The sequence below is a fragment of the Amblyomma mixtum genome, chromosome 1, assembly GCF_055824585.1.
Source record: "Amblyomma mixtum isolate Tamu chromosome 1, ASM5582458v1, whole genome shotgun sequence".
Lineage (NCBI taxonomy): Eukaryota > Metazoa > Arthropoda > Arachnida > Ixodida > Ixodidae > Amblyomma > Amblyomma mixtum.
This window is the reverse complement of record NC_143012.1, coordinates 323928676-323950631: the sequence shown is the minus strand read 5'-3', so window position 1 is coordinate 323950631 and position 21956 is coordinate 323928676. Positions and strand designations below refer to the sequence as shown.

General features: G+C 47.4%; 1 protein-coding gene across 1 annotated transcript; it reads right to left on the bottom strand.

Moving 5' to 3' along the window:
- Window positions 1-8631: 8631 nt before the first annotated feature.
- On the bottom strand, window positions 8632-19875 carry LOC149372762 (uncharacterized). Its single transcript, XM_089582507.1, has 7 exons — window positions 19821-19875; window positions 15382-15467; window positions 14884-14943; window positions 14186-14314; window positions 13417-13476; window positions 11353-11406; window positions 8632-8787 (listed from the first exon to the last, which is right to left on the bottom strand). The coding sequence occupies exons 1-7, from the start codon at window positions 19873-19875 to the stop codon at window positions 8632-8634; spliced, it is 600 nt and encodes a 199-aa protein (XP_089438633.1).
- Window positions 19876-21956: the final 2081 nt, after the last annotated feature.

Below are 21956 nucleotides of genomic sequence, written 5' to 3'. Positions count from 1 at the left end.
GAAGATGTCGATTGAATTCCAGACCAAGAAAGCTCTGAAGCAGTACTGGTTTCCCTGGAAAAAGTTTAAAGGCGAAAAATAAATTGGAAAAGTAGATGAAGGGCGTTTTGCTCCTAGCATTGTCACCCTATGTTATCCCTCACGGTGCATTGGAAGCAGATGAAGACCACGTCGGAGATGCAGCTGAGTGTGGTGGAGAATATGGTTACGTACAGCAGGGCAGCCACGGCTGCCAGGCCTGCGAGCAAGAAAACAAGCCATGACTAATCTGCATAGGAAAGCACCACAAGCAGTGCATTAACACGAGTGTCTCGTCTACAGCAAATGTATATCGTAAATAATCGCACTGGACTTGGGAAGGGATTGTAACGGTCAGAACAAATAACTATCCTTCTGTCAGAGTAGCCATGTGCGACAGAGAATCACGTAGGTTTACGAAACTGAGAAATAAGGGCGACCGATTGGACTGATGCGGGGGATATGCGATAGCATTTTTCTTTCGCTAGCCAAATACCAATTCTGATTCCATTGTTTTTCACTCACCAATGTATTACAATTGTGATTCGGTTCCCATTGTGTTATATTTCAATTTTGATCCTATTCTTATTCACTTTTTCTGTGCGTAATCGCTTCGTTTATTAATTTTTACTGAGTCATTATTATAGTCCGGGCTCTCCATCCTCTGCCCTACGAACGGAGTGAGGAAAATCTCTCTAAACACCACCTGCCACGATTTGCAGATGGAGGCTTCACACAGGCGCCGCCGCCGGAGAGTTTTAGCCTCTATGGCCCAATGCAATCGCATTAAAAATTTCTTGAGCATAATTGCCGGTGCTGGACAATACAAGAAGGTGGACAAGACGTGTCGATACAATAAGCTGGCATTTCCCCCAAAGGCAGAGCTTCAAAAGGACATGCCAGGTGTGCTAGCTCTGCACCTTTATACTTAAGCTTGCCGGGAAAGTTTTGACAATGATGCATGACACATGAAAACAGAGAAAATTAAGCGACAAGCATGAGGATGAAAACTGGCCATGCGAGAAATGAAACTTGGGCTTTGATTGGTTCAAGCATAAAACATCAAGCTTCAAAACACCTTCTGAGTTTTCATTTTCTGGATACAGGTAGCGGTGACAGCACTGCTGTCTTAGTAGACGACGCAGTTTCTTAACTGCTAAAGTTGAAACCGCCAGAGAAACGCCGATGGATATGGGAAGTAGACAGAATATTTCTGGAATTCTCTCCTCCCTGTTCGTGTTCCATGCTTTACATTGTTGTCACCGGCAAAGATCTGCGAACAGTGGCCGAATGGTCATTTTCTGTGTTTATTACGAGCACCCCTATTAAAGATTTGGGCTGGGGTTGGTATAGGAGTGCAAGTTGGGACGTATCGGAAAGTTGGACAATGAGGGCCATAAGAAAAACAACGCCTCAGGGCCAGGCGAGTCACTAGCAACAAATGTGTCAAAGTGAAAACGCATTGCCGCTGAAGATTCGAGAAGTGGACATGAATGTTCACTTCGCAGTCATATATAAAACGTGGCACAAATTGGCCGCGCTGTTGATTCCGACCAGTAAGAAGTGAGAAAAAAATGAGGGGTGATCAATTGGACTGATGCAGGGGAAATGCGAAAGCATTCATCTGTCACTCGACATTCTATTTCAGTTCTGATTCTATGCCAAATGTGGCATCTCCACATCTCTGTCATCTCCGGTTTGTTTAACTCTGGCTGCGGTAGTTACGTATCATGTTGATAGTTCGCGGCGAATCCTCATGCCCCTATCGGCGCAGTGGTGCAGCGGTAAAGCGATACGTCATCGCACCAGCAGGAACCTGTTCCAAGTGAAGCCACCGGTGGGGCTTGTCAGACCGTTTGCTCTTCTCGAGCAACACGGAGAAGGAATAGCTCCCGCAAAGCTCATTTTTGCGCAGAGCCTTCTTCGGGAGGAAGTCAGTCTTGCACGTAGGCCTGCTGCTGTCGAGTCATTTTCCTTTTATTCACTGTAATTTTTGCTGAGTCATTCTTAGTCCGGCACCTGCCTCCTCTCCCGTACAAGTGGAGAGGGGAATGGTCGGCAGGTGGCAGGTCGATACAGGGAAATCCCCCTAAACACCATATGCAACCTGCAGGCGGCGGGTGGAGATTTTCAAAGAGACGCCGGACGCGGGGCAGTTTTCGCCGTCATGGCTCTCCTAACGCTCTCGCAAAACAAAAAATATAGTGTACAGGCTCACCGTGAATATTATTCTCCGACTCCTTCCCCACGCTGACCATCAGGCGATTCCCTTGGGCCAGGCACTGAGAATTCTCAAGCACTGAAAAGCAGTTGGAGCACTGGAAAGGCAAGGAATTTAGGTAACGAAAAGACCAAAAACTTTTGCATCTTTGCCACAGTGAGAAGATCTGGCGCTAAGATATAAATGAGGAGAGTATGCATAAATCTTGAACTAATAAACAAATTAAGTATTGTTCCAAGGGCTATTTTACAGCTGTGTTCATGATTGAAGCGAAGGCATTACTTATAATTAAGATTACGCTGAGAACCACACTCGGGTAGACACTTACTCCAAGAAAACGAGGACATTGGTTGATCTGCGTTGGTCAAGTTTGGCAGACTTTCACATTATTTTCAACACAGCGGAGCGCGGCGCCTTGACGGGAAACTCGACGTTGGCTTTTTTTTTGGCGAGTTGTCTTTTCCGAAAATCTGTGCAACTAGTGCTCACTTTTGCAGCGCGCGAGAAAAGGACGCCTTTTTAAGGACATGATACTTGCTGCCCACATAATTTCATGACATAAATATTTTAGAATTGCGAAACTCCGATTCTTCAGCGTACAGAAGCTAACCAATTCATGATGATACTTTGCCTTCAAGAAATCTTCTGCCCTTAGTTTCATCGCACTGGCTGCCAGATGGGATCGGTCAAGAAAGCTTCAGAAATATATATTCTCCATACCTTGCAAAGCACTTACCTAATCGTTCAGAAAGCAATGGGCTGTTGTGCCACTGGATCGAGTTCTCCATTTACCTACAGCCTATGTTTACATGCGTATATCTTTCCCAACCAGTCACGCTGGCGCTAAAAGTTCCACAATCAACCACAGGCGACCGATCATGAGGCCAACTGAGAATAACGCCAGCAGATTTAAGGTAGGGTGGTACGTACTATATGTTTGCGGAGAACAAGCGCATGCTACTTACTAGGCAGGCGACGACTATAAAGTTAAGAGTGATCGCCCTGCTCATCAGTAGACTGTGTCGCCTTCGCACTTATGTCACAGCTTCACCTCGCAAGGCTGCCTTGGGTGTGGAACACGCTCAGATCTTTTTCTTGTTCTTCTTCTTCTCATTCAGTGCGTTTCGATTCTTCTTCTTCTTACAACCACAGCACGCGAACGAAACTGGGGAGCGCTGATAACAGGGCGAAAAAGGGCTATAATATAGAGCCGCCTTTTCGAGCTTTGAAGAAGATCGAAAGGAAATGGAAACCCGGTTGAAATAAATATCGGCAAATATGTCAGACTTCGAGCGCGAAGTTGACGACGAGAATTCCTGAAATACTATGATTCATGGAGCACAATAAGAATGCTCTGGCTTCCAACCATGGTGTTGTCTCCTCGGAAGGTTAAGCAAAACCTGGAACGTGTCACCCAGGGGCTGGCCTTACGTTTCGAGACGCAGATAACAGAACCTTTATTCGCACTCACCCCCAACTGGGACCATACCGAGGTCGACACGTCGGAGCTCTTGTCAATTGTTTCCTCAGTGCAGTCTGCTGCTCCGAGAGGAGGGTAGCGGTAGGAGGGTAGCGGTAAAAGGGCGAGGACTAAAAGAAAGGAATCTCCTGAGAATGTCGCAGGCGTACGTAATAAGTCGAATCTGCTACGCGACGCCGTACCTAAACATGAACAAGGCAGAAATAGAGAAGGTAGATAGAATATTGAGGAAATGCGCCAAGCGAGCTCTGGGACTTCCGATATCTACGTCGACGGAGCGGCTTGAAAAAATGGGGGTACACAACAGATGGGTTGAGCTGGCAGAGGGGGTGAGGATATCCCAATTAGAACGGCTCGGCCAGTCTGAAACGGGCAGGACAATACTCGAATGGGTAGGAATCCGGCCAGAAAGTAGCACGCACAAGATGGTAAACATCCCGGCAGGAATCAGGGCCAAGATATGCGTCCCACCTATGCCGCGGAACATGCACCCCGTGTATAACAAGGAAAGGCGAGAACATAGGGCTAAGGCCTACGAGAGGAAGATGAAGGAGCGACCGGCAGACCAGGTGGCGTACGTAGACGCGGCGTGCGGACAGCACGGGGCGGCTGTATCCGCTGTGGTCGACGGGGCAGGAGTACCAACGGTAGCGGCTTCGAGCCGCACGAGAGATGCCAATGCGGCGGAAGAGTTGGCGATAGCGCTCGCTTGCGTCGGTACCAAGGCCACGACGATTTTAAGTGACAGCAAAACTGCAGTAAGAAACTTCGCGAAAGGAAGAATCTCGGAAGAGGCCAAACACGTCCTCGAGGCGAGGCCGATAGAACGTAACATAGAGATAATATGGATCCCAGCGCATGAGTCTATTGCAGGAAATGAGGCTGCACACGAGCTTGCCCGAGCTCTCTATCACCGGGCGGCCGCAGAGCAGCCCTCCCGCATAGACATGAAAGATAGCCTAATTTCATACCATGAGATCACGGAACATTATAAGCTGAGCAGGAGGGTCTATCCGCCGCCCGACCGTTCCCTCGCAAAAGAGGAGGCAATTGCGTGGAGAAGATTGCAAGGGGGGAATCATATAAGCCCCTTCTGGGTATACATAACAATCTCCAAAGAGGAGAAAGACCAATATTGCATAACGTGCGGGGAGAGGGGCACTCTCGACCATGTCATATGGGAATGTGCTGGAAGCCCGGGCGCCGAGCAAAAGATAGAAGATAGAGAAGCCTGGGAGACCTTGCTGCGGAGCGAGGACCCCGCTAAGCAGCAACAAGCCATCCGCCTGGCGGCTGAGGCCGTGAAGAGACAATGTGTCTTCACCAGACCTTAGTTTGCGAGGCTCCTAAGTAGGGCTCCCTTAGGCCTGCGTGCCGGGGGGTCCAAAAAGGAGTCTCATTTCGGTGGAAATAAACGTTTTGATGATGATGATGATGAAGATTTTAGCGCAAAACTTCACAAATCACCTTCTGGTTATTGTATATGCTTCATTGGAAGCAACATGTATTCCGCACATTTGGAAGATTGCGAAAGTAATTTTGCTTTTGAAAAATGCAGGGAATGTAGACAGATAAATTTAATGAAACGAAGGCAAAGAAGTCGGCCCGAAAGATTGATATCTGGCCTGCTGCTTTGCAATGAGGAAGAGGAGAGAATGGATTTAAATTAGGCAATATACGGCCAATTTCTTTCACCTCGAATTTAGTCAAGTTGATAGAAAGAGTAGCACACCGTCTCCTCACTAAGCATGGCCATGACGTTAACGGCATCAGCTCCGCACAGACTGGCTTTCGTCGTGATTGCTCCATATGGTCCTCACATGTGGATCTAGAGGGAGCCGAATCCACCTCTCAATGCGCAAGAGCGAAGTTTCGGCCTTAGTGACACTTGATGTCGCTAAGTCCTATGACAGCGTTGAGCATACGATCCTTCTTAATAAACTCGCTCAGTTACATGCACCTCACCACATTTATGGCGTAATTTGTGAATTTTTAAGGACAGATTTTTCTTCTGTGCATAAGGAACCTTCTCTTCTAATACCTGCGTTCAATCAAGAGGTATGCCGCAAGGATCTGCTTTTTCACCACTGCTTTTAACATATTGGCTCCGGACATCCCTGTTCATCCTGGCATTGCAGTTTTTGTATTCGCAGACGGTATACCTTTTTTCGCCTCAGCAATGGATACTCACGTTCTTCAGCGAAAGGCGTATTAGGAAGTCCCACTTTCGAAGTTAGGGCTACCTGTATCACTCCCAGTCATCTCGTTCGGTGCGAGCGCCAAAGGATTCGCGTTAAGTAGATTTTTCGGATATCTTCACGATTACATTATTGCGACTGAAAGGTTACCTTGTTAACTGTATTCAGAATTGTTCCGCATGTCGTAGATTATATTTTTTGTCCCCGTACTTCAGAATTGCTTTATTTTTATTTCTCTTAAATTATTTTTTATAGTTTCAATCATTTTGCTATTCTACTTCTCCGCCTTACGCCTCTCTCTTTCTTGTAATCGCCTATGTGATTTTCCTTGACATTCACAACCAAACCCTGGTCAGTCCCCCCGCGTGGGTATGTGCCATGTCTACTGAGGTCAACAACAGCTGAAATCAAGAATAATTTCCGTAGCTCAAATGATAAGTTGTTTGCACTGTGTTCGCATGATGATTGGTTTTATAAATTATGACTGGTGACTGAAAGGTCATCCAGCTGAAAAATAGAGAAGCACTGAAGACGCTTCGTTGTCACGGCTTTCTGTGGTTAAAGGAGACGACCCCGTTGCATTTAAGAATACCGATTACATTAACAGGAAAGGTACTAAAGCTCCGAGTTTTCAAACACAGAAAAGGCTGAATTTTCATTTTTACTTATATCGTAAGCGGTTTTTTGTAGTATTTTCAGAGTAGAATACTATTTTAACCACATCGTTTAATGCAAACGCAGGTGAGTTTCAGATGTACTATGACACTTGTATGGCCCTCTTGCATGAACTCAATGGCGCTAAAGCAGGCGGCTCATGGCCCACAGCGAACGCAAGAAGCAAGACTGAATGCTGGACGTATTCGTATGGTGGAAATATCCCTCAAGGGAAAAGTGGTTGGTTGGTTGGTTTATGGGGTCTAACGTCCCAAAGCGACTAAGGCTATGAGAGACGCCGTAGTGGAGGGCTCCGGAAATTTCGACCACCTGGGGTTCTTTAGCGTGCACTGACATCGCACAGTACACGGGCCTCGAATTTCTCCTCCAAAGAAATTCAACCGCGAGAAAAGTATATAACAGCTGTATCTTACCGGTACTCACCTATGGAGCAGAAACGTGGAGGCTAACGAAAAGGGTTCATCCTAAGTTAAGGACAACGCAGCGAGCTATGGAAAGAAAAACGATAGATGTAACGTTAAGAGACCGCAAGCGGGAAGAGTGGGTGAGGGAACAAACGCGAATTAATGACATCCTAGTTGACATCAAGAGGAAGAAATGGGCTTGGGCGGGGAATGTAATGCGAATGCAAGATAATCGGTGCTCCGTAAGGGTAACGGAGTGAATTCCAATAGAAGGCAAGCGTAGCAGAGGACGACAGAAAGTTAGGTGGGCGGACCAGATTAAGAAGTTTGCGAGGATGTGGTGGCCGCAGCTAGCAAAGGACAGGGTTAATTCGAGAGGGTGTAGTCAGGCTGATGATGATGATTCATGGTGGAAACGATGCCTAATAAAGGAGGACCAGAGAAGAACGTCCTGTGTCGTATTCTTTTGTCTTTCGCTGTTCCGTGCTGCTGCTTTAATCAAGCATGCAGGAAGATAGACCAGTGGCATGCCTTGCATGAGCAGAGTTTTGGGCAGCGCTTGGAAGGGGCAGTTTATACTGAGGGTGGCGGAGAGCGGTCCTACATATGGGCATAGTGAAATTGAAATTTCTTCGTCGAAAAAGTGGAGCCAATGTAATTTTTTCTTCAAATATTTCTCGCTTGGAGTGTGGGGAGGGTCCGTCTCCTTCTGAATTTAAATACGTTCTTGATGTTGTAGCGGCAGCCAGAAGAGAACAAGGAGGTAGGCATGTGTATGGAAAGTTCCGAAGCTACACTTTGGCTAGAGACACCATAGGGCTCCGGATTAAAATAGATCACCTGGGGTTCCTTGACGTGCAATAACATCGCGCACCACATGGGCATGATTGAAATACGGCCGCCGCGGCCAGGGTGTGACCTCGCGACCTTGGTATTAGCAGCCAAACACCAAAGCCGCTGGGCCACGGCGGTGGATGTACAGGAGGAGAAAGGATGGACCGAGCATGGGAACTGGAGTATGGAAAGAAGATTGGTTTGGTTTATTAGGGTTTAACGTCCCGAAGCAACTCAGGCTATGAGGGATGCCGTAGCGAAGGGCTCTGAAAAGAAGAATAGGTCCGGAAATAGAATCTGTTAGGTGGGGTACTTGGTCTGATCAGGTCTCCGAAATGTGTTATCCGTATACTGCGACAACCAGTTAAGGGCCACTCTGAACCGTGTCTCGAAGACGCTGATGACACTGTAGCTAGTATTCGACTTAGATAGCAGCTCTTTTATTGCCCCTCCTACCTTGGTTCATCTTTTCCTTTCTCTCGACCCTATCATTTTTATTTCCGCTGGTTCATCTTTTTTGCCAGTAAACAAGTGCCACCACCACCATAAGAAACGAATCCGAATCTGGTGTACAAATCAGGATAAACGCGTTGCACCTTATAAGCCCAGTGTGTGATCAGCCAGCTCAGTTGCAGTGCACAAAAGTTCACGATAAGATCTAAGCGATTATTTATTCCAGATCAGCCGGAAGGCATGCTTCGGATGAAACGTGCCTCTAAAAAGAAAGAAAAAAAAAAGGTTTGCGCGAAACTCCGGAGCCCGAAGGTGGTTCACAGTCTGTCCCCATCCGGTTCACGATGTTCACGTCTTCATAGTCGTTTGTGCAGAAGTTACTGCCTCCTTGGCAGCCACCTCCTTGGCAGCCGCCTTCTCTCGTTGTTTAGCGAGCAGCGAGTTCAACCGCATCGACTCCCACAGGTCGTCGTACAGCTCGAACAAGCGCATCATGACGATGCTCTGCACGGACCATGCATGGTGACCGAAATGACGCTTTGTGAGCACGCAGATATAGTGAAGTGTGCCGTATGATAGTAATATACGGTTCTACAAGAGTAGGCTTTCGAACCAGTTCGCCGCATTAAATAAGGCAAAAGAAGCTCAACGGTCGGGACTCGTGAAGATAAAGATGTAGACAGGGCTTGTGGAAAAAGTGCCACAAGTGTTAGCCTTATTACAACAATATCAGATAGCAGCATTTGTCCTGCCTACCGGCTTATGTTCGCGTCCTGTTCGTATAGCGCTTTATTCGCATAGCAATAAGAGTATATGTAAGTTCCACTTCGTGAGAATGAAACACATGCAGTTATCTTAGCAATGAACTTCTGAATTCAAAAATATTTATTTTCTGACAAAATTTAGCGCAGAAACTATGCACCAACTCGCCCAGCAACAAGTTTTACTTGAGTAAACATATTTATGTTTCTTTAGGATTAAGCGGCCAACATGTATTCATTGGAAAATGTGATAAACAGAAGGTTAGAAAGAATATCAACAAGAGAACTTGTAGTGCACTTCCTAGATATGGCTACTCATTACTGAACATTTTGTTTTTTTTTTGTGAAGAAAGCATTAAGCTCGGCCAGAGAAAGTCCAAATGCACCTGAGACTGCGGCAGCTCGTGCACATTATACGACGATTGTGTCTTCGCTGGCTAGGGCACGTAATCGTAACAATAGTTACACCGCTGAGTGTTTTTAGACCTCTGTACAACTTTATAATCGCAATTTTTCTACGTCTCCATTGGTTCAGGGCCAGATTATTTAATCTCACCTAATGCACAAAAGATTGTGAAGTAAATCAGAAATACATCTGAAGGTCTCGGGCGTTCACCAACAATAGCGAACTTCAATTCTACTCCCTGCGAAACACCCCAATCTTTATTGCAACGTTGGTAATGTTGCGACAAAGGCCCTCCGCATATCCATGTTCTGGTAAGAGGGATTAGTAGCGATGCTTGAAATGCCAGAAATTCGGCTAGTGCCTTTTGTAGCACTTTGTCAACCACAAATGATGAGGGGCCTACCTCATACGATACCATTTAAAGGAGCAATGGCACCAAGTTCACAGCTCACACTTTTCATCGCTGTAAAGTTGGCAGCAACTTATTGGACACAGATTGTTTACTGGACCGTCAATAAATATTCAGTTTTTTTTTTATTATTCTCTGAGTTTCGGTTCACAAAACATATACAGACCAAGGATGAGCAGGCAAAGGCGCTAAAAGCACCTGACTGAGGCTTGCCCTCCTACACAAAAAAAAAACAAAAAAAGCAAACTAGCAAAGCTAGTGAATGCCCCGTTTGTCTCTCTTCTTACTCCGTCCCGCTCCTGTGCTGTTTTTTACATAGTTTTTGTCAGCAGCACTAGAACGCGATATATTACTTACCTACATACCTTTAATAATTTAAGCCTTACATGTAGAAATTATGATGGAATAAAAGAAAGTTATCTTCACATTAGGCTACTTAATCTACGCACATTTAAAAGACAATATCAAAATTTTTTAGTCTCACTAAAACTTAAGAAATCGATATGTCGTCAGTACAGCACCAGATAGAAATTGGCCAGTTTTGTGCAGCTAGTTGAACTGGTGTAAATCACCTAATCGAAGGTCTCGAACAACTCAAAGGCCCAGAGAGATTACAGTATCTTTATGCAAAAAAAAATTCTTCCCATTTTTCCCGAAATATATGTCAGAAACTTAAAGACGGGTAATTGTGAGACACTGGCTGGAAGTCGCAAAATTGCGCCCCACATTTCTTCACACAGCTTTCTCGCAGCGTTGGCAGATATCTCGACCGGAAAGCGCTCTAGGCTGAGAACGTGTCGGCATCAGACTTATTATGCGAGGTCGATGTAGTAACGAGTACACGGCGTGAAAACCTTATTCCGCGAATTCGCGACACTGGGCTGTAAAGGGTTAAGTAACTTCTACGCAGTAGTTTCTATTTCGAGTTCTGCCGTCCGCGATCTTGGTAACACAACTAGGAAGACACAACAATGATGCCTGTCAACAACACGTAGTACGTGCGAAAGAGTAGCGAATATTTCGTTTGCCACGCTGGTCGCACGTGCACACGCCTCTAAAGTTATGTTTATGAACTCCATTTCGTACGTTTGGCATGCCGCTCGCGATAGGTAGGATTACATTACTACAGTATTATAAGGATCCAACGAGCAGCAGGCAGTATGCAACACTTCGCTTGGCCACGTGTAACTGCTATCAAACAGCAGCATTTCTAGCAATTATTTATCTTGGTGATATCATGACGGCTAGGATGGGGAAAGATTTCACACGAGAGAGGGCTCGAAAATAGTAGAGCACATTACATGAATGCGAAAGTCTTGTTGCGTTCTCCACACTGAGCCATGTTATATTTTTATACGCAGTCTGAAAGATGAAACATTAACACCCCAGTAATTTCCTTAGTTCCAATTGCTATGAAGATCTGTAGTACATTCATTCAACGAACTTCTTTGTCTTCCAGTATTCTTGTCCGCTCAGGGAAAAGCGGAGCTTACCTTGAACCCGGCCACGAGGCAGTTGATTATGCAGAATCCCACGTACCTCGACACCTGCAATAGCATGAACAATAGGGCTATGTGCACTGGGAATGTCATTATATTCCGGTATCACCAAAGTGTCTGGTTGCGACAATATCAGGTGTTGGAACGTGGACAATGCAGCCGCCCTCTATCGACAGGTCAAGGATGGTGCACAACTCGATGGGCTGCTTGCCGAGCAAGCGTTGTAACGACGCATAGCGATGGCCTTTGGCGCCTGGCCGCACAGTCGGGGACAAGTCGATACACGGGAAACGTGTGGTTTGCGGCACTGTTCTCGGAGTTGCGAGCCCTGTCGCGTCTTAACACTGGTGCGGGCTTCCCAAATCACCCATAGGTTATAGCAACCTGTTTAAATCAATAGCCACTGTAAGGTTGTGAACTGTGACAGCAGTCGTAGGGTCATTTTGCCAAAATGCCGGCGCCGTTATTGGAGGCCGAAGCCTCATTTTAAGAGGGAGAGGAAAGAACTATGAGAAAGAGAAGAGCCGATGGAGAAGCGAGAGAGAGAGGAAAGTAGCAAACGACAGCGCCCTAAACAGAGCGACAGAGGGGCAGTGAGAGGAGGAAGAGAGGAGGGAATGGTGGAGATGGTGTTCAATGGAAAAGAGCGTGAGGGGAGCAGATTTAGAGCGCCTCGATGCGCGCGCTCTAGTACAACCGCCACGTCTCAAGCCGAGTGAAGGAGTACAGCAGCTAGAGCACGGTAGCTACCTCAAAGCCGGTGCGCGGGCTGGCTCATACGGCAGTAGAGCGGAGCTCGGTGCTCGGGCTGGTTTAGGGCAACGTTAATATACCTGTAAACATTGGTTTAGGGCTTGTCTAGAGTCACCGGATAATTGTTCATAGTACCGTGTTCCTTTCCCCGACGCCGCCAGGCTTGCAAGATATACGGTTGCCACTGCCCATGTTGCCACAGCAGCAAACATAATAATTTCAAGGATTTTCATACCACGCCATAGCCTTTGGGCTTTCTTCTAGGACTCGGACATATAAGCGAAATGTTGCTTCAACTAGTTACGAAAATAATCTTTTCTTTTTAGTTTGTTCTGAGTGTCCGTTCATGTTATCTATTAAGTTAGCTGTGCCAACTACGCAGAAGTTTAATTTATCCCTTATAATAACGACGTTGCGAAGTCAGATATACAGGGAACCAAGGATGCGATTGAAGTGCTGGGAACATCAGTTGATCAGGGGCAGCCATGAAGCTTCAAAGTCCAGTGGCGGGGAGAGGAGGATCACGGTACTCTGAAAAGTTTCCCAGTGACTCTATAGGTGGTCGGCCAGATTACGCTACCTGGCCACTCGTGCTCGGCCACATCATCAGTGCCGCGCGCTATAGCGCATTTCTCCACTGACTCTGGAAGTGACCAAACATGTACGATGTCCGATCTCGCGTTGATCGCCATGGACCGCGTGACAGCCCGGCGCGCTCCGAGCAGACCTGCCTCATCGTTGGTCCTAGTACTTCAGGATAAGCGTAGTTCGAAAGACACCAAACTCAGCTACCCACATTTTTCGCACTGATCAAGAGAACTGCACCCCGACACTTTGAACGTAAGAGGCAGCTCTGTCTTCGCACACTGCCAGAACTTCTCGGAGACCGCGCTATGCCCGTCTCCATCTTCGGGCGGAGGCGTTCATAGATCCTATAGTGTTTATAAAAGCCAGACTCTTCACCTAGTACGGGAAGACGCATTACTGCAAAGAATACAGGCTGCCACCTCCCACCCAAGCTATAGGATTGCCTTCGCCCGGAAGCGGGGCGGCTAGTCAGACGAACGGAAAGGTACCCAAGCAATCGACCTCTCAAATCAATTCTTCAAAACGATTAGCTTTTCTTGTGCAAACTGAAGGATGTTTTCACTCAGTAATGCCCTGTACACGTGTTTAATTTCAATGGAAGTAATTAATCTTTCGTAGCCGATAATACAAATATCAGCTTGGTTTTCAGAGGTAAGTGCCCGTCGGACCACACTGGCGCACGGCCAAAGAACAAAGTAATATTCAGATGCCACTTACTACGTTAGCGCTGTATTCCGGGTTTTCGAAGCGCCCCCTGGTGTAGAGAATCTTCTTTATCTGGAACGGAAGGGTAGCCCTTTGCAGTCCAGCAAGAGAAAGCAGAGCTTTCTCAGCAGCCCTACACACGCGCATTACACTGAGGCAAGCTGGAGCTCCACGCAACTTATATCACGCAAAACCTCATTCAGAATTTACGCCTGTTGTATACGCCTGCTGCGTGTGCATGTATGTGCGTGTGGCCCTTGTTCATTGTGGCTGGTACCGGCCTCGCATGTGCCGCCTTAACTGGCCGGCACCAAGTGCTGAAGGCCTTTGGCAGTTGCTTACAGACTTTGCTGCAGTGGCATGTATGTTGTTCTATATACGGAAAGAGCGTCCAAGATGCCGCATTAATTTAAATTCCCGAGCAGCACCGTAACTGTGGTCTCTGGTGGTCGGCTAAATATCGTCAGAATTCCTTTTCATTAGATTCTGTGCGACGAATGCCTTTTGTTATTAAATTTTTCACTCTCCATCGCGTGAAATCGTACAACTTGTACACTTTCGCACACACGGACACACTCTCACACTATAATGCAATAATTGATTTGCGTACTGTGACATGAAAAATTTCTGAGGGGAAATTCGCCCATGCCCGAGTCTCCAATCCGACACAGTCCAACGCCTGCCCAGGTGGTCGGTTCAAGGTTAGCTACAGCCATGTAGGGCGGCGGCTGTGACGGATCGCTCGCCCTTATCAGCCGTGTGCGGGCATGCAAAGACTTACATCCCATAGCTCGACTGTGTCGTACGGAGAAAATATCAACACGTAGATCTCGGCCGTGCGACAGATGCCCGAGGCTATGGTCAGCACAACTGAGCCACCCAAGAACATGGCCAAAGAATCGCGAACGTCCTGCGCAGTGAAGATGTAATGTTCAATGGTGCCACACACAAACACTTTGAGACACTGTTAATTACTAGCGGTAATTAAGTTAAGCAATTGTTTAACGAACATCCCTGGGACGGAACCACGTGCGGAGTGTGTCACTTTATTTCAAGCTGCTTCGTTCACCTATAGACAACGTAACGTTGTCGTGACTGGCGAGAACTTGCGTGCGGCATACTGCTTACTGCTGAATCTGTTGCCTGAAAGTCATTGCCACGGACCTCTGAAGTCCACAGGACATGCATCGAATTTTTGAACGCGCGGTTCAAGGCTGGGCAGTTGCAGCTAACAAGTCGGCATTTCAATACCTGCTTTTACCGCACAACTCAGAGCCAGTAACTCCGCATCAACCAGATCGATTAATTGAGGGCAGCATGGGGCTTTTCGATCTGCGCGGTTCCTTTATCGCTGGTGCTTTTTTCAACTTTAGAGCAGTTCTTCCGTTGAAAGCGTCAAAGGCTGCAATTATCAGAAGGAGTGCAACGTCGTATGTGTTCATGCTAACTGCAGCTAGCGTTCAAAAGTGTCATACTCACGTAGCATATTCTTTTGAAGAGCCACCTACTTCTCGATTTTATGGTCCCGTTGAGAAACGACTGCGCAGAAATAAGAGTGATAAGGTGAGACGAGCACCTTGCTTGACTGGCTAATGCTAACCAAAGAAACAGTGCTCCAAAGCGCGCAATAAACACGAGAGGTATTGTTATGCAGCGACACGCCATCACGATATATTATTGTACAAGATATCGTGTTTTTTTTCCTTCTTTGTGGACCAAGGCGACGTGCAGTAGTAGGCCCATTCAGTAAGTGACGGCGACCGCTCCTTCCCCAGAACGAAAACTTTTCCCGAGAATTGCCACCTACCCCCCCTCCTTTCCTGCTATCTTTTTGTTTTCTTTTTTGTTTTTTTTTCTGTGAATAAAGCTAAAGAATTCATTTTGCATATGGGACTGCGGAGTATGACGCTACTGGAAACCTCGATTACGACCGCTGAAGATGCTTCATTTTTTGTGAAGTTGTTTGAAAGAGCTCACCATCCCCAGAGCAGTAAGGGTGGTGACGTCAACACATACGTTGATGATGTTGAGAATGGTTCGCGTGGTATAGAAGGTTATGCTACCTGTAAGGCAAGAGACAGGTATAGTATAAGTTGTTTTGCGGATACAACGCTCTAAGACACGTGCACGCATAGCTTGAGATTTAAAATGTGGGGCGTCAACGGGTATCAAACGTCCGAGAACAGAAGGTAGCAGCGTATAGCTTGCATGTCATGTATTTATCATGCAGGGTCTTTCACATAAGACTGTCAGCAATTTTTGAAAATATACTGTTCGCTAGAAGAGTTTTTCAGGAGCAGGGTATAGCTAAGGCGTGCTAACTAGCAGGATGGCTAATTAATATTGAATAGTTAACTTTTAACCATTACTGTTAGGCTAGGGTCGTAGGCTACCGTAAGTAGTATCCAGAACAGTTTTTTACAATTTCGAAAAAAAAAAATGTAATTATCGTTGCCGCTGCAGGGCTGCGGCGCAAGCCGTTTTGGGGTCACACACGGCCGAAACCGAAACCGCGCGACCAGAAAGGGCGTTAGTGTGGAGGAAAGAAAACTTAGCAGAGGCCCTAGTTATCCGAGTTGCAAGCTATTAAATGTGGAGGAAGTCACGTCTTTTCGCAAGGACTACTGGGAGACTTTGGTCGACGCCCATGTCAACGGCGCAGCCAAAAGCAGACAGTTTTAGCGGGTGATGATGAGGGAACAGCGCAGGGACGCAAGGAACATTGAAAGACACACACGGTCATGGGCGTCCGGAGGGGGGGGGCAAGGGGGGGCGGCTGCACCCCCCTGGAAAATCACTCACTCGAACCGTGAGTGATGGCCGCACGCCAGGGGCGGTGGTGCGCTCAGCAAAAAGGGTAAAAGCAGCCCCGCTTCGACGCTTGGTCACATCTGCGAAATGCCGCGTCCGGGCGCGCGTCGTTCCGCCGTTTTCAAACCACGCCACCGCCAGCTCTGCTGAAGGACGACCTGTTGCAGACATGCAGCGGCACCGGCGAGCATGTGTTTCGAGCCGCCTTGAGATGGGTGTCTGTTTCTTTGATCTCTAGAGAGATAGCGACACGGAGGCAGACAGTGCACAGGGCACAGGTCGCTCGCTATAATCATGATACGTTCGTACGCCGGCCACCGATGAATTCTTGAGGGGGGAAGGACAAATCAGCCGTGTCCACCCCCGCTTTGTCGGGCTGCTCAGGGGCAAGCGGGCGACGAGTTGGCGCCGCCGCCGCGCGCTGTCTCCTCCGATCCACGGGAGAGCTCGGTGCGGTAGAAGCACCGCTTTCAGAACCTTCGGCAAAGGGGATTAGCTGCTTTTGTTCACGGCGACGCAGTCTCCAGAGGAGCCCCCACACCAGCGTTCCTTGCTTCTTCTCCGAAAACCAGCGCCTTTGGTCAACGCAGCCCGATGGCGCCTGCCTGGCTCGCCTAGTCACCTCTGGCTGGGCCTCAAATCACAACAGCGCCCATGTACTGTGCGTGTCAGTGCATGGTAAAGAGACCCAGGTGGTCGACATTATCCGAAACTCTGTACTACTCCGTCCCTCATAGCCTGAGTCGTTTTGGGGCTCTGAACCCCATAAAAGCACAAAAACAAATTTTCCGGCCGAATTAGTTGCGGGTGTCCCTTCCCCTCGGAAGTCGCGCGGCGTTCAGCCTGTTTCACATGGAAGCGAATATGCTAGCGAAATCTGCCGCCGCGACGGAAAAACCTGTTTTGAGTCGTCGCTGCGACGAGCGGCGAGGTTTCAACAAGTTGGAAATTTTCGCCGCGACGCGCCGCTCAATCGCTCAGTCGCTTGCATGTGAACCGGCCTTTACACCCCAAAAGTGCGCATTCGTGGATATTGTGGCAAGTAAGCCCTTGCACGTGTGCGCGCCTCTGTGTTTGTGCTTCGGTGTTTTTAGTGGCGGGTTGTCAACGAAGGTGAGAACAACCAAGACAGCGGACGAGAAAACGACGAGCGGCGAGCAGTGTGTGTGCGGTTGCTCGACTGTGCGGATGCGCGAGCAAGATGGAGCGAGGTGTATGAAGCTGCGAGCGTGCATTTATCTTGTAAATAAGTTTTCGTTGTATATATAGTCATCTTTTGTTTTCAACGTACTCGTTCAACCATTTTTCCAATCAATATATATGATGACTGTGCACTGAGAGCGTGTAATGAAGCACAGAAATGAATTTATCACCCGTGTAACTACGCAATTCGCCCAGAAAAATCCGAGGCGCCTACAGTTGCTGTTCAAGGAAGACTGACTGAGTGACTGTAGTTGCGTGTTTGTGAACATATTGCGCTGTGTGCTGGTCACCAATTCGGGTGAGTCGAGAACCCGTATGCAGTAAGACTGAGCACTTCGAGTATTGATAGTATCTTTTTGCATTTTTATTAATTTTAATTGTTTCTTTGTTGATAAACTCCAATGTATCTCTACAATCCGCGCTTTAATTTGCTGCTTGTAATTTTCTTTCATGTGTGTATTTTACTTATTTTTTATTTATATATAAATAAATAAATTTACTCCGCAAATAGTGCCTTTTCGCTACGAATATACCCCCCCCCCCCCTCCGGCGCCAACAACCAATGGGCCCCCCCCCCTGCAAAAAATTCTGCGGACGCCCTTGCACACGGTCGCTGACTATCCCGCCGCCAAGCCCGCCAACTCGCCCTTTTTAAAGTTCCGCTTTCGTCCATCTGCGGCTCTAAAATTTCGTGCGCTACAGCGGCGACGAGAACGGCATTTTAGAAAGACCAAAAAAACTTAAATGGATATTATTTGCGGTCGGCTACAAGCCCCTCAATACATAAGAGGCCTAACAGTAATAGTTAACAAGTTTCTTACCAAGTATTAGTTAACCAGCCTGCTAGTTAGCACGTCATAGCGATATTGTAATGCACTACACCGGCGGTATAAGCTTGCTCGGGTGATGGCAAGTCGGTGAACATACTTCACACCTTCGCGGAGAGGCAAGTTGTGAGCTCTTGCTTGCTATGCATCTGGTTACACAATACGTTACCAGGCGTGTTACGTGTTGTGTTATGAGCCCCTATGCTGCCTTCTCAGAAAACTGACGAATATGTCCGTATTAGATATGCCTGGTGTAATAGAAACGGAGCCCCAATTAGACCGAGAATTCATCGTTTGCCTAAAAACAGTCCAACTTTACCCGCTAATTATGCTTGGTATTCTGTCACTGACATACTGAAATTCTGTTGAGAATAAACTGCTGATGGCATTAATTTTTTTACCTATCGCGTGTGAAAGACAGCGCGCGCAGATGTAAAGAACTGCAACCTTTAAATACACTATTGCGTCCTCAATTTCGATGAGGAGGGTGCATTATAGCTACTTCAGCATCTGGCGCAGGTGGATCAACGTATACGCATACTTATCTAACGAAACACAATGCAGCATGCTGCACGATTGTAATCGTCACTTACTATAGTAGACTTTCGCTGCTTGCTTATTGATCTTCTTGTTGAGCCCTGCAATGAATGAATTTATGAGCAGTGTATTATGCCTAATCCTGCCTGTTTTAACGAGTGTGTATTGCCCTCGTTTACCGTTGATTAGCGCTGTGACTGTTTATATATTGTACCTCGGGGCGTTATCAGGCGTTGTCTGTTTTTGCAGGGCGGCTGTCGGTGAAGAACAACTTTTTTTTGCCGATAGGAAGCGTGGTATATAAAGAACCTGGCTTGGCGCTGAAGGGGAAGAAGAACAGCGGCTTCTGGTCGCCCAGGCGGTCGAAATGCTCGGCCTGTAAATTATGGTTGATTAAAAGTCTTTTACTACTACTACTATAAAGAACCAAGATTGTGACGGGATAGGTCACGATGCTGGGCTGCTGGCAACGTGTCACAGTGACTCAGCTCTGCCTGAACTTTCGTATCCCATTCCTGTATGAAACTGAAAATTGAGCTTACAGTATTGCCAAATAAATATAACAAAGCATGAAAGTGGCGTTTAGGTGCTCGCCTTGAAGCTTCCTCACATATAGTAATTTCCAAGCGCTACAAAATAGTAGCGCCTCTCAAGAAATGAAACAATTTCGTTACAAAATGGACTCAAGATATAAATACTTGAGATGTTATCAGAAAGTTAGTAGGCTAATCTTTTCTACGCAGGGATAGCCCTACTCCTTGAGATGCACTATAGGGCATTCCTTTACCTAAGAGCCCCGCCGCGGTGGCTCAGTGGTTACGGCGCTCGGCTGCTGACCCGAAAGACGCGAGTTCGATCCCGGCCGCGGCGGCCGAATTTCGATGAAGGCGAAATTCTAGAGGCCCGTGTACTGTGCGATGTCAGTGCACGTTGAAGAACCCCAGGTGGTCGAAATTGCCGTAGCCCTTCACTACGGCGTCCCTCATAGCCTGAGTTGCTTTGGGACGTGAAAACCCTAATAAACCAATAAACCTTTACCTAAGAGGTAGGTGCGCGGCCGGGCGGGCCCGTTGTGGGTGCGCAGCAGGGGCATACCTTAATCACGTATACGTGTCTGCTAGCACGTCTCCGCTGTGCTAAATCTCTGTTATCAAGCTTTAGCGTAGCGGAGGCGTACTAGTATACACGTCTGTACACATAGGGTACACGTATACTCTGTGGAAGGGATGGGGCAAGGTGGGGGCAGTGCGCGCACGCGCAACCAGCGCCCCATGGAGGAAAAAAAACTAAGGAGGGAGCGTGACGTCACGCGGCCAGCGTTCGCAAGCCGAGTGTTTACGAAGCCGTTTTCTCCCTCAGTTTTTCGCTCTCCGAGTCTGTCCTCCATGTTTTGATTCTGGTATGTTTTAGTGCGCGCGTATGTGCGACCCGCGGCGCGGGCGTCTACAGCAAGGAGGTTGATCTACAGTCAGTCTGCCGCGCTAACTTGCGCATGCGCGTGCGCAACGGGGCTAGATTTTACCGCATGCTATCACGTGGTGTGATCACGGGGGGACACACTCTCTTTTTTTTACTATATCTTTACTTGTTAAGACTAGGCTTCAAGGTTGTCGCCGGCCGCTCCCTCAGTTTTTTTTCCTCCATGCAGCGCCCAATAAACCGGCGCAAAATACAAAGCAAAATGGTGGACGCAAGGAGGTTATGCGCATGCGCAGGGCGTTACTGGAAAAAGGCCCATTGGTTGGCACTTTCAGAGTCGTACGTCGGGCGATCGTACTCAAGAAGGATCAAGCTAAGGTCGGGAGTTTCGATATACTAAGCCCCTTTACCATACTGTCACCGCGGCCCAATGTGCCAAGTGCCCATGCATGCAATTGTGAAGCAGCAAGCTCACACCTGGTTGCTGAAAGGCGTCGAAAGGTGGCGTTGAGGCGGCGGCATGCCAGCTACTTGCACGAGTCAGGCATCGGGCAGGCGAAACGCACGTTAACCCCGCATATACTATAATAGAAGTTGTTTGCCTCTACGAGACAACTGCATTTGTGCCGTCAACAGACCCACGTTTAGGCGTTCCCGTTGTTCAGTTGTTCAGTATTAGGATGCGGTTTTACTGAGCCCCGATGCTTACATGTTCGAAAGTGCTAATTTCCAAATCGTTTACAATGATATCCGAGCCATTTGAGTACTGTGTCAAAATTATACGCCTCAATTTATTGACCCTGCATTTCCAGCTGACATCTCTTCAGCTTTCATCTTTTCCGGCAACTTGTTCACCCTCCCCTCATATGCGTAGTCCATTACTAGAGAGAGTTACGACGTTGAATCTATTCGAAGTATTTCAGAAGAATTACCAGCTTGTATGGTGGAATGGGTTCATCCGCTCGCCACCCACAGCAATATTTTAATACGCACAAAAACTGATGGACGTAAATAGCATCAGTAAAGCGGCTGCTATGAAGTATTTCAAATGAATAACGAACTTGTTGGTGGAATGGGTTTATCCACTTTTCTCCATCAGCAACATTTTATGCTTCAAAACTGATGTACGTAAATATAACCAATAAAAGGGCTGTTACGTCGCCACCTAGGTAGCACATACTATATCGTCACTTTTCTTTCTTTTCACAGAGGAGATTACTGATCTTCGCACAATTCTACTTACTATACTTGTCGATGCAGAGGAGGACATTTCGGAAGGTGTAATGCAAGAAGGCGCAGTGGATTATCTGAAAACGAGAGATAGTTGTTTAGACAAGCCCTTCGAGAGGGACAAATCCAAAAAGGCCTGAAATAGGCGCAGTCTTACGAGGTAAATGAGTACTATGACAACTGCCGCAGTCGCTGCCTTAGTCATGTCTGAAGCTGAGAGAGAAGACAGGCCTATAATGGTTACTGCGCAAACCGTTGGACATGCAGAGAAAGAGAAAGTCCATGCAGTCAAATCTTACCTGGATGACCTCTTCACTGCAGGAATGTTTTCGTCCTATGGTTCCTCCGATTGCTTCAGAGCCTCAGTGGGAAGAAAGTTGATCTGAACCACTATCGAAATTACACGGCGGCTGAATACAGCGATGCTCATGCACAAAACCCACACAGTACGTCCTAGTACGATTTGATTGTCGCCTGGAGCCTCGGCTCAGGAAACGCACGCGCAAGCTTCTTCTTCCTTAATAC